Below are 12,137 nucleotides of genomic sequence, written 5' to 3'. Positions count from 1 at the left end.
CCCAAGACCCCAGCCTGGAACAAAGAGGCTGGCTGAATTCACTTCTGTGACTCACATATAAGCCCCAGGCTTCATCTAGAGGCCCTAACCCCATCCTACCCCCAACATGCAGGCACATGCACACAGATGGATGTGTGTTGAGCCATAACACACACACTCACGCATGCAGATGCAGACTGTCAGCTTTATACCCCCACGTGAGTGTGTGCACAGACCCAGTTCTCAAGGAGAGAGGGGCAGATTTATCCTCCCCACATGCCTCCTTTTCCCTGGTCCCTGCCCCCATATTCTGTGCACTGAATGAGAGAGAAACCCCTAGGGGTGCCTAGAGTCCCCACTGCAGTTTCTGTAAATGCCCTGGGGCAACACCAGCAAAAAAGGGTATAGGGGTGGCTATATGTGATGCATATGTGGTGTAGTGAGTGTGACAGTGTCCTCATGTCAGCAGGCATGTGGTATGCCGTGTGTGCTTATTGGTCCCATCTCCCTCCCAACACACACACCCTGCCTCCTATTGAACCCACCCTTCCGCCTCTGCTGCTCTCAGCCACTCTGAACTAGTCACGCGGTTGTTGCTCATGGCTCCTGGAGGAGGAATCCTGAGTCCCAGAGAAGGCAGTGACAACCCCATCCCACCAGCCACAACCAGGGCAAGCTGTGAAACCCATGACCGTAGTAGCCTTTCTTCAAGTTCAGGAGGGCAGTGGGCCCAACCCTCAGACGTCCATGCTCTCCGAATGGCCAGAGCCAGAGTTGGGGCAGGGCCAAGGGCTGGATCATACTGTGCAGGGGGGATATGAAGGGGCTGTGACATGGAAATGTGGGACCACCCTGGCCTCACCCCTGGCTCCTGCTTCCTTCTAGATCTACAAGGACAACCGGAATCTGTTTGAGGTGCAGGAGAACGAGCCTCAGAAGTTGGTGGAGAAGGTGGCAGGAGACATCGAGAGCCTGCTGGACAGGAAGGTGCAGGCCCTGAAGGTAGGTGCAGTTATGTGGGTTGAGGGAGGGCCAGGCGAGTGGCTCTGCACTGTGTGGGCAGTGTGCCTACCCAGCGTGAACACGTGGCCCTCCTGGCCCTCTGTATTCAGGCTGAATTCACTGGCAGGGCTGTGCCCACCTGGACTGTGGGTAGCAATGGCAGGAACAGATAGTTTTATCTGGAGGGTGACGTGGGGTCTTGGGGCTCTTGTGCAGGCATGAAAGTGGGGCCCAGGCAGGCTTGGAGTTCTCAGATTCCTCTGTTCTGTGAGCGTGCCCTGGGTGAGCATCTGCTGATGCCTGGGAGGGTAGGCTGCAGCTCTGATGGGGGGGGGGTGTGGAACGGCCCCAAATGCCCCACAGAGAATGTGGGAGCCATGTAATGCTAGGTATTGGAGCCCCTGCTCTGCCCATGACCTTGAATGTTTCTCTGCCTCCCTCTGAGCCTCACTCTCCCCCTCTAATCTTAGAGAGGTTGTGCCTGTCAGCTCCAAGGTGCTGCCATTCTGGGAGTTGACAGACCCTACTCAGCTGCACTGACCACTTGTACAAAGCCAGCAGGCCTGTCGAACTCCACCCACCCCAAGGGAGTGCAGGTGGGGAGGGCCTTCTAGAGCTACAAGGTTGTGCAGTAAATGAGGGAGAGTGTCTAAGCTGCCCACAGATCAGAGGCACAGCTGCCACTGCCCCAGCCTCAGCCTGTGTCAAAAAGAGGAGTCCAATAAAAAGGAATGGAGTACTGATGATGCACATGACAACATGGATGAACTTGAAAACATTCTGCTAAGTGAAAGAAGCTTGCCACAAAAGACCACCTATTGTGTGATCCCATTTCTGTGAAATATCCAGAATAGGCAAATCCACAGAAATGGAAAGTACATTAGTGGTTGCCTAGGGCTGGAAGGGAGGGGGAATAAGGAGGGACTGCTAATGGGTACAGGGTTTCTTTTTGGGGTGATGAAAATACTCTAAAATTAGATTGTGGTGATGGTTGTACAACTCTGAATGTGCTAAAAAAAAAAAAAACCTACACTGAATTATATACTTTATGTGGGTAAATTCTGTAGTATGTGAATTGTATCTCAGTAAAACTATTTTTTTTTAAAAGGATGAGCAAATCCATACAAGCCATACCCAAGCTCAGACCAGGGGCCTGGCAGGGTTAAATCAGGTCAGTGACCTAGCTCAAGCCCCCACCACATCCAGGCCTCAAGGAGAGAACTCTCTTCCCCAGGAGCTGGGCCCTGCCATCCCCCTGGGCTCCCCTGCCCATCCTGTGTGACCTGGAATCATAGAATAGGGAGAGGCTGGCATGCTGGGACCAGAGTCCCAGAGGAAGTGGAGCCTGAAGGCCTCCCAACCCAGGGTGGATCCAGACGACCCAGAGTGAGCCCAGCCCCAGTCCAGCCTGACCTTCAGGAACTCCTGGTCACAGGTGGGGAGACAATTGGAGAAATGAACTGCCCCGGGGAGGAGGCAAAGCCCAGCCTTCAACTGGGACAGCAGTCCCAGGGTAGGGCAAGAGTGTCTCCCCTGACTGTGAGAAACATTCTGCTGCCCTATCCATCCAGCATATCATGTCCCCTCCTTGCTTTTCCTAGAACTGGGACTGACCTGGATCCTGTCCCCTCCTTTCTTGCCTCTCTTTCTCTCTCTCTTCCATTCATTCCAGACTCCTCATTTGCCCACTACTTCCTTACTTTCCTCCATTTTACAAAGTGCGGGCAACCAGCCCTGAACTTGTGTTGAAACTTTCTGATAAATTTGGGAAGAGGCATCCTTTAGGCCCGCTGCCCACCTTGGCTTTAGGACCAGTTCCCTCAATGAGAGGTGCTGAGTGGTGGCAATGACAGATGCCTGACCTGCCCTCCACAGATGGAGCCCAGGGCCCAGCCCCCTGCCCATCCTCCCCGGACACTGCAAGTCTGAGGTCCCTCCCCAAGTTCTTCTCCCCAATTCTAGACAAACTATCAACCTTGATAGCTTGGCAGGGAGGGTAGAGCCCAAGGCCTGGGTCCTGATCCCAACTGTCTCTATACCCCATCCACATGCTGGACCCTGCCCCTCAAGGCAGGGCAGAGGTCTCTCTCCTTCCCACTGCATCTGCAGCCTAGCCCATGGCCTGGTACATAGTTGGTGCCAAATACAAATTATTTTCTTTTTATTTTTTTAAAATTTATTTAAGTAATCTCTACACCCAGTGTGGGGCTCAAACTCACAACTCCAACATCAAGAGTTGCATACCCTTCCAACTGAGCCAGCCTGACATGCCACAAATTATTTTCAATAGAAGAATGATGGGGGAGAGCCTGAAGGGCTCAGTTGGTTGAGCATCCAACTCTTGATTTTGGCTCAGGTCATGATCCCAGGGTCCTGAAATCGAGCCCCACATCAGGCTCCACTCTGAGCATGGATCCTGCTGCTTGGGATTCTCTCTCTCTCTCTCTCTCTCTCTCTCTCTCTCTCTCTCTCTCTCCCCCCCCTTTCTCTCCCTCTCTCTCTCCCTCTGCCCCTCTCCCCTGCTCTCACATGTGCTGTTTCTCTCTCCTCTCTCTCTCTCTCTCTCTCTCTCTCTCTCTCTCTCTCTCTCTCAAAAGAAAAAAGAATGATGGAAAAGGGCATTCACTGTTTGGGCACTCACCATGTCTTGTCTGTCACAGGTTACTCTCACTGCAACCCCATGAGGGAGGCCCACTTCACAGAGGGGACAGAGACTCAGACATGCCATGCATCAGGCCAGGATGTGAACCCAGGTCACTCTGATGCTAAGCCATGCCCTTGACTCCCACATGATTCCAAGGTGTGCACAGAGCCCACCACCCTTACCTTCCCAGCACTCTGCTGGGCCATGAACCCCCCTGCTGCAGTGCCTCTGGCTCTAGGCCCACAAGATGCTTCTGTCCATATCCCCAGAGAATGCAGAGGACAACCATCCTTCCCCTGCCTTGGTCCTAATTGTTCAGGATGAGCTTTGGTCTTAATTGTGTTTTAAATTTGCTTTTAATCAAGTTCTGGCCCTTCTTTCCTTTCTCACATTTGTTTGCAGCCTGGGTACATATGGAGGCAGGGATGTGGGGGCCTGGACCCCTTGCCCCCCCGTCCATTGTTCTTCTCTCCCTGGACCCCATCCAGTAATCCAATTTAAATCCTCTTGCTCTGGTCTGGAATTTTAATTTGGGACTTGCAAAGAGGAATCTGAGCAACACAGGACGGAAGTTCATTGGCTCATCTAATCAGGGACAATCAGACATTTGTTACGAGTTTCTCCAAGCTGCACAAGGTGATTTATGCAGGCAAGAGTCAGGGAAGGAGCAGGGCCAGGTCAGGAGCCTTGCAACACAGGCAACCAGCATTCCCAAGTCCAGGAAACCTGCTAGGGCCTTAGCTTTGGGAACATGGAGGGGAGCTGTTTTATGAATTCTACTACCAGGGAGATGGGTCCTCTGAGCCAAGGCCCACTCTCTAAGGGTCTTAAGTCCCAGGAGAGGGAGGGAGGTACCTGAGTTCTTATAGCACATTGGAGGCAGAGTTGCCTTAGCAACTTACAGCACATTGGAGGCAGCCCAAATCTGGACTCTGTTGTCCTCCCTGCTGGGGCCTTGACACACAGCCCTTGTCAGAAAGGTCATTTCTTCCTGGTTGTATTTTTTTCCTCCATTGAGTCATCAACATTCTCTAGTGGACTACTGTGTGCCAGGCTGGTGCTGGTGGGCAGGGGGAGGACAGGCCCTGCTCCTGCCCTCATAGAGCACTCAGTCTTGTCCCATCCCAAGCCTTAGCATCCCTCTCTGTAAAATAGGGACATGAGACCATCCCTGCCCAGTACTTCTGGTCTCAGTCTCATACCTCCAGGAGCCATCATTTATAAAGGCCACAAAGAAAACAGTGTCCCCAAAGGTTGTGCCACCTTCAGCACCATCCCTGATACCTCTGTTCTGTGGCTTAGAGGAGAGGCTGTGAGAGGAGATACAGCCTTGATAAGGTCAGGAGTGACCCAAATGCAAGGGGTTCCAGCCTCCTTTCAGCGGTGGGGCCATGGGCATTGTGGTTCAGTTGTCTCAGTTCCCAGAGAATGGGAAGCCCAAGGCCAGAGCACTCAGGGACATCAGTGTGGCTAGAGTCTGCTCTTGGGGAGACCCTCTTACCTCAAACTTCAAACAAACCAGAGGCAGTGGAAAGGCTTGACTAGGGATCCAGGACCTAGAGACCTCAGTCCTTAAGCTCTCCCCTTCCACCATGCCCATGTTCCCCATGCTCCACCTCAGGTACCTCCTGCTATTCCCAGGGCCAAGACCTTTCCAGACGTTGTGCCTTTGTACCTTTGTCTTCCTATGGTGTTTTTCAAACTTTTTTTCTTTAAGTGGGCTCCACGCCCAACTCAGGGCTTGAACTCATGACCCTGAGATCAAGACCTGAGCTGAGATCAAGAGTCAGACATTCAACCAGCTGAGCCACCCAGGTGCCCCTTGTCTTCCTGCAGTGTTTTGAAACCTGCTTGAACATTGAGGTCACTTGGAGAGATTTTAAATGGTGATGCCCAGGCCTCGCCCCAAACCAAGTACATCAGAGTCTCCAGGGATGGGGCTGAGCTTCAATATTTCTCAGTGCCCCACAGATGATTTATGTAGATTCAGAAGTCAGAATGTTTCCCCTAAAATGGGCAGAAATAATTCCCTCCCATGATCATTGGCCTCTTTCTTAGTGCCTATCAGGTGCCCAGCCTACGATGAGCCAGAACACTCCAGATCTCTCCAAATCCTCTTTACAAGCCGAGAGTATCGTATTCTCATTTTACATTTGAGGAAATTGAGCCCCAGAGAGTTTAAACCACTGGCCCTAAGCCCCACACCAAATTCAGGCTTTAGGTCTGGGCAGCTGGGCTTCAGACCCCACAAACTGCCCCCCAACACTGGCCTCCTCTGGACTACTACCGGTGGCCACATGGCATTTGCTGACTGCAGGGTGTGGACAGGGCTGAGGGAAGAAGAGATGGGGCTCTGGCCTCCTCTGATAGTGGCTTGCCCTGGAATGACCTAGTGACCTCGGGCAAGTGCCTGCGCCCACAGGTTCTTCCTTGGGCAGTGGAGACAGACACTGTGCACCCGTGAGGCCCAGCCCAGCCTTGTGAGGCCCAGATGGATGGGACAGGGGGTGGCGCAGCTGCAGCCCTGGATCTGGGGGCTCCAGTGGGCAGTGTTCCCACCCTCAGTCACCTCTCTGGGGAGCGAGCATCATTTAAAGAGTAAAATTAAAAACCCTTCTGCACACAGCCGCCCTGCTTTTGCCGCTAATGGCCACTTAACCCAATTAAACTGATGCATTGTTGGCAGTGTGGCCAGGTCTGTTCAGGAACTGGGCCCTGGGTTGGGTGCTCAGAGGAATAGAAGGAATGAGCCAGGGAGGGGGCCGGGGAGCTCCCCCTCCCAAGCTGTAGAGCAGACCACTCCTGTCAGGAGGGAGCACACTCCACCTCGCTCCTGCTTACTTGCTGCTTTTCTCTCCAAGGCTTCATCCAAGGCAGGGTTTCTCAGTGTCAGCACTACTGACATTTCAAGCAGGATAATTCTTGGTTGTGGGGGCTGCTCTGTGCACCGTAGGATTGCTCAGCAGCATCCTTGCCCTGCACCCACTAGATGCCAGTAGTACACCACTCCCCCAGCTGTAACAACCAGAGATGTCCCCAAATCTTGTCAAATGTCACCTGGGGGGAAAACTCCCTTCCCCCCAAATCCTGGTTGAGAACCACTGGTAATGGGACAGAGAGATGCAGCCAAGATGAATAAAAGCCGCGTAAGCAGGGGACATAGGGACCTCAGAGAGGTGCAGATGGAATGGGGCAGCTATAGCAGGAGGAAGATCACTTCAGTTTAAGAGGGTAAAACTGAGCTTGGGGCTGCCTGGAAGAGGCAGCAAGGATTTGGGGGGAAGAGTTTGGCACTGAGACAGCCAGAGGCTGGTTCAGAGCTGGGTCCTCCGCTGCACTGATTGATGGGGGTTGGACGGGCAGATCAGCCCTGAAAGGACAAGGCCTGGAGGAGGCCTGGCCCAGAGTAGGAGTCTCAGGAACATTTGTACAACAGGTGCAAGGGCTGTGACTCTGCGTTCTGGCTGGAGGTCACCCTCTGGGATCTGACTGCAGACTGGGAAGCTCTAAAAGCCACAGTAATGGGGGACAGACAGGCAAAGGATTCTGTAGCATGGGCTGCCCCCGCCCACCCTTCTCCGTGCAATTAAAAGGTGTTTACGTGGGGCCGGCAGTGGCTTCTGCCTCCCCTTCATTACAAACATTAAGAGATCTTGACCCTTCCACTTTCCCGCTCTTGAAAGGAGCCACAGACACGTAGAGCCAATTAGGCGCACGCGTGGGCGCCAGGGGCCTGAGCAGCCTGTTCTCCCTGATTGCGACGTTTAAGGCTGATTATTCTCCCCTCACCCAAACAGCGCTGCTGCTTCCTGGCAAGGTGCCAGTGCCACCCAGAGGAGCCACCTGGGGCCCCCAGGGATGGGGGGAGCACCGAATAAGTGAATGGACATCTGTTGAATGCTTCTCACGTGGGAACTCTTGGGGACCCCCACCTAACAGAGGGAGGCAGCAAGAGAGCCGGCCAGCAAGGAAACAAGGACGGGGACCTGGGCTGTGGTGAGCACTCAGGAGAGACAAGGCAGCATGTGGTGGCAGAGTGACCACTCAGGAACAGGGCTCAGAGGGAGCTCCTCCTCCCAGGTGGCCTGAACGTGTAGGGGAGGAAAGGTAAGCTGCTGTGCACTCCCCATATACCCACAGGCCCTGGGAGTCAGCGTGAGCCTTGGGCAAAGACACACCGCTCCCAGCAACTGGTGGAGGTGTACATGGGGATGGCCTCCTCGAGGATACATGGTGTGGCCAGAGACCCCTAGAAAGCTGCAGCCTCAGCCAGCCTCCCTGGAAATGAAGAGGGAGGTCGTGCAGGTGGGGTGTGTCCCCAGGATCCTTAGGGGAAACCTCATTCATCCTCTTCTCCTACTCGCCCTACCCAGTGGTGGTCAGATGAGGGCCTGGCTCGGCCTGTCAGGCTAAAGAAAGGCCGAGCTGTGTGTTCGGGCCAGCCTTCCCTAGTTCCTAGGATTTCCCCTATAGAGCAGGCTCCTCTCGTGGCTCCTCCTCCATAGTACAGGGACCTCAAGAAGGGTCAGAAGAGCTGTGGTCATTCCCCAGCATCTTCTAGCCAAAGGATCTAGGGGCCTGGGTGCAACACCCCTGAGTCCACAGAGCCTGGTGGATCAGCCTTATACCCCCCGCCCTGCTGCTGAGCTCTCCCTAGTGGCTGAAGGTCAGAGGAAACTAAAGGGCCATGTGTCAGGCCAGGAAGCTCAACATCCTGTCTGCCCTGACCAGCATTGACCACTTCTTGTGGAGATACCTTAGCCAAGGCACCCCAGACCCAGAACTTGCTCCAAGAGGGGGTGTCAGCCTCACCTGCCCAGTGGCCTTGCTCCATGACGCCAGGTGCTTTCCCCATAGCACCGTTCAGTCTCCCTGTCATTTGTGTGTTCACTCAGTCATTCAGCAAACCTTCCCATTGCCCCCAGCCTGACCCCAGGTATGGAGCCAGTCTCTGCTTTACTGTAGAGCAGAATTACCATTTTATAGATGAGGAAACAGAGGTGCAGAGACAGTGCCAGCCTTGGCTGTTGCCTGGCTAAAACAGGGTCACAATTCCCCCAGCTCACCCTGGCTCCTGAGCCTGTGTGCCTGCTCCTCACGGAGCTCCTGAGGATTGGGAGGAAGTAGAGCCATGCTGACTAGAGCAAAGAGGAAGCTCCAGGGTGGGGAAGGAAAAGTTGAGGGTCTGCAAGGCAGAGGGCAGAGCACAAACAAGGGCCTAGGGGCAAGACCTCAGTTGGGGGACACAGGATAGCTAGAGAGTGGATAGATAGCTAGAGAGTGGGTTCCTATTCAACCTGTATGTCCTGACTACCACAGGAAAGGGAATCTAGGGCATGAGGGTGGGGGGTCAGCCAAATGGATGAAACGGCCGTGGGCCCCCAGGGGAGACACATTGGATTGCACTCCCAGAGAAGCCGGCACTGCGGTAGGATCCTCTCCTGCTTCTGCCCACCTCCTTGGGGGTCCTAGCTGGACACGTGGGGCAGATGCTGGGATGTGGAAGAACAGGGCCCGCAGGTGCCACAGGGACAAACCAGTCTAATTCAGGATCAGAGAAGTGAGAAATTTAATTGAGTTTTAATAGCTTCTGGCCCTTTGTTCTGAAACCTCATGTACAAGGGCTGGGGGAGGGAGGGTGCATCTAAGGCAGGGTGAGCCGGTGGCCCAGCTAGTCCCCATCCTCCAGGACCCCATACTTTGAGGAGACAGACAAACTCTGAGATCCTCGTGTATAGAACAGCTGATATGGGAGGGGAAGTCTAAGGAGACAGCCTGGAGGTGGTGGCACTTGAGCTGGTAGAATTTCCAAAAGTGGAGGAAGGGAAGAAGGAAGGCACCAAGCCCTGGCCTGGCAGTGAGCATGAGCAGAAGTGAGTCAGGCTGCGTCTGTCCATACGGGTTTTGTGAGCTGGGAAGGGAGCCCAGCAGGTGTAGCCTGTGCATCATTTTCCACTGGAGGGAGGGGGGTGAAGAGATGACCGAGGTAGGGGGCAGGGCTCACCACCTGAGGCCTGGGGTGGTAGCCAGTCACTTCTGTCATCCCCATTTTTCATGGCTTAACATACCTAGGGACCAATGCCTCTGCTTTGATAGTGGGTACCTATGGGAGAAGTGAGTCGGCTCACAGGGCTGCTGGCAGAGAGGGCCTGGTTCCTTGCACCCAGCACAGGCATGGTGAGAAGCCCCTCTGAGGTCCCTCATTAGTCTTTCCAAACCCACACCTGAAGGCCAGCCCAGCCCATGGTGTCATAGTGACTCTGGGTGGGGTCCCCCAAGGTTTTCCTGGAGATCAGTTGATCCTGGCTCACTGTGTCAAGGGATACCAGGTACTTCGGGTGCTGTTTGCTTCCTTCAACCTTTGTTTACCGAGTGCTGAGCAACCGGTGTGTATGAGCACCATACTAGGTTACCAGGTCCAGAGATGGGGGAATAGACCTATGGGGCTCCTCCCTCAAAGAGTGCAGTCTGCTCAAGGTGACAGTGATATGACCCATTCCACAAAGTGTGGGCCAGGGTGGTAAGCCTGTGGATACTGATCAGGCCTAGGGGACCTGGGGTGGGGGCAGGGGGGTTGCTGAAGATGTAGCCAGGCAGAGGAAGAGGGTCCAAGGCGGAGGGCACAGCAAAGTACAGACCGGAGGTACAGAGAGCACGTACATGTCTTCATGGTGGGGCATCCACATGCATATGGTGATGGAAGGTCTCGCCCGATGGCGTGGCCGTGCAGAGCACGTGCACAAACACATTGTGAGGTGGGCCTTCGGCAGAGGCATGCAGGACTATGCCTAGTGGAGACATCATTCCTTGCAGTCTAGTGGAAACCTCACCTAGTGACCACAACCTGCATAGTCCTAACCTTGCACTGTTCCAAAAAGAACCTTTGGCCATGAGTCCCCCATAAAGATGTGGCATGGCTCATGATACACATGACCAGGCCCAGAGCGGAAGGTGGCCAAGAATCAGGGGCCTCAACCACTGCTGTGCTATAGCCACCACTCTGCACTTGAGTAGCGCACTGAACCCTTGGCAGATCTCACTTTCTCTGGGCTTCAGTTTCCCTACCCGGACAGTAGGAGCAACAAGCATAGCCTCACAGATCTGTCATCAGAGTTTATGCCCAGACCTTGGTGACACCGATTCAAGAAGGAATGCACATGGGACAAGTCCCATGGATGAGACTGGTCTGTGCCTAGCACGGGACTGACCCCAGGCCATCGGTCTTCAGGTCGGCTCCCCCTACTCTGGATGCCTCATCAAGGGCCTGTCCCTAGCTTCCACTTCTGTGGGCCACACTGTCCAGGCTGTTTAATGCTTCCTGCCTCCTGGCACAGGACTTGGGTCCCTTGTTTGAGAGGCTGGTCACAGTTGTCAGGCCCTTTGTTCCAGCCTTCCTATGTTTGCCCACTTGGTGCCTCAGCGAATGGGAGTCGCGGCATGTTTGCTGTGTCAACACCAGCTGGAGCCGAGGGTGTGAGGCCCTATCACCAGCTGCCCAGGTGCCTTGGGTCCAGCCCCTCCCTGGATAGTTGGGGTTGATGGGCAAGCAGGCAGCTCCCCACCTATGACCCACCGATTCACCCACTTGACTGCTGGGCCTGGACTGGGTAGGTACGGGGAACCAGCAAGGGCATCCCCAGGCCAGGAACAGGATTAGGAGGGACCAGTGCAGTCTCCCCTTGGCACAACTCAGGAACTTCCTGGCAGAGACGGCCTTCAGGCCTCTCAAGGCCAAGTTTGGGGCTTCCCCACCCCCCATGCAGAGTCCCTCCCCAGGCCCAGCTCCACCCCTCGCCTCCCCTGTGTTCCTTGTCATCAGATCCAGCAGCATCCAATTTGAGGAGGCATGAGCGTCAGGCAGATGGACAGATGGATAGACAGGCACTGAGACAGGGTCAGGGCAGGGGATCAGAGAAGAGTCCACCTGGCAGGATTGCCGAGGGTTTTGTCTGAGCTGAGACTTGACTGGCTCTTAGACCTGTGTGTGCTGTGTGGTTATCACTGTTACAAGGCAGGGGCTTGGGCCACGGGGAAGATCGTCATCACTTGACCTCACTTTGGGCTTTCATGAAAGAGTCCCAGTTACCTGGAAGCACAGAGAAGTAACACTGAGGCTGAGGCTGAGGCTGAAGCTGGAGGGAAGGAGGGGGTTTGCCTCCCAGAGGGTGGGGAAGAGCATTCTGCGAAAGAGAACAGCATGGAGGGGCCCTGCGGGTAGGAGTGTGGGGTCAGGCAGAGTTGAGTGTAGCTTAGGGGTTAGAATGGGAAGGGAAACAATCTGAACCCTCCAGGTTCTGGGGGGGGGGGGTGGAGAAGGTGGCACTTACGGGGACGGGGGTCTTGGACGGTCAGGAGCAGGCTGTGGGGTGAGAAGGCCAAACCCCCAGGAACCGATGGGGATTGTCAGCAAGTAGGCAGCACTTCCTGCCCGCCCCCACCTTCCATCCTCAGGTGTTTGCTGACCCCTCCCCAGAGGGAAGCGTGGTGAGACTGGTGTGCAGCAGTGGTGTGT

The 12,137-nt window shown here is 54.7% G+C and overlaps 1 protein-coding gene across 3 annotated transcripts in view; it reads left to right on the top strand.

The window, feature by feature from the left end:
- The window catches only part of CACNA2D2 (calcium voltage-gated channel auxiliary subunit alpha2delta 2), a 115,605-nt gene that overhangs the window by 44,642 nt on the left and 58,826 nt on the right, over window positions 1-12,137 (top strand). For all 3 annotated transcript variants that reach the window (XM_047850221.1, XM_047850220.1, XM_047850219.1), the window contains exon 2: window positions 865-981. In XM_047850221.1, coding sequence (XP_047706177.1) covers window positions 865-981 — 117 coding nt within the window. The remainder of the gene's footprint in view (window positions 1-864; window positions 982-12,137) is intronic.

Source organism: Prionailurus viverrinus, chromosome A2, assembly GCF_022837055.1.
Source record: "Prionailurus viverrinus isolate Anna chromosome A2, UM_Priviv_1.0, whole genome shotgun sequence".
NCBI lineage: Eukaryota > Metazoa > Chordata > Mammalia > Carnivora > Felidae > Prionailurus > Prionailurus viverrinus.
The sequence above is the reverse complement of the archived record's forward strand: the minus strand, read 5'-3'. Positions and strand labels throughout refer to the sequence as shown.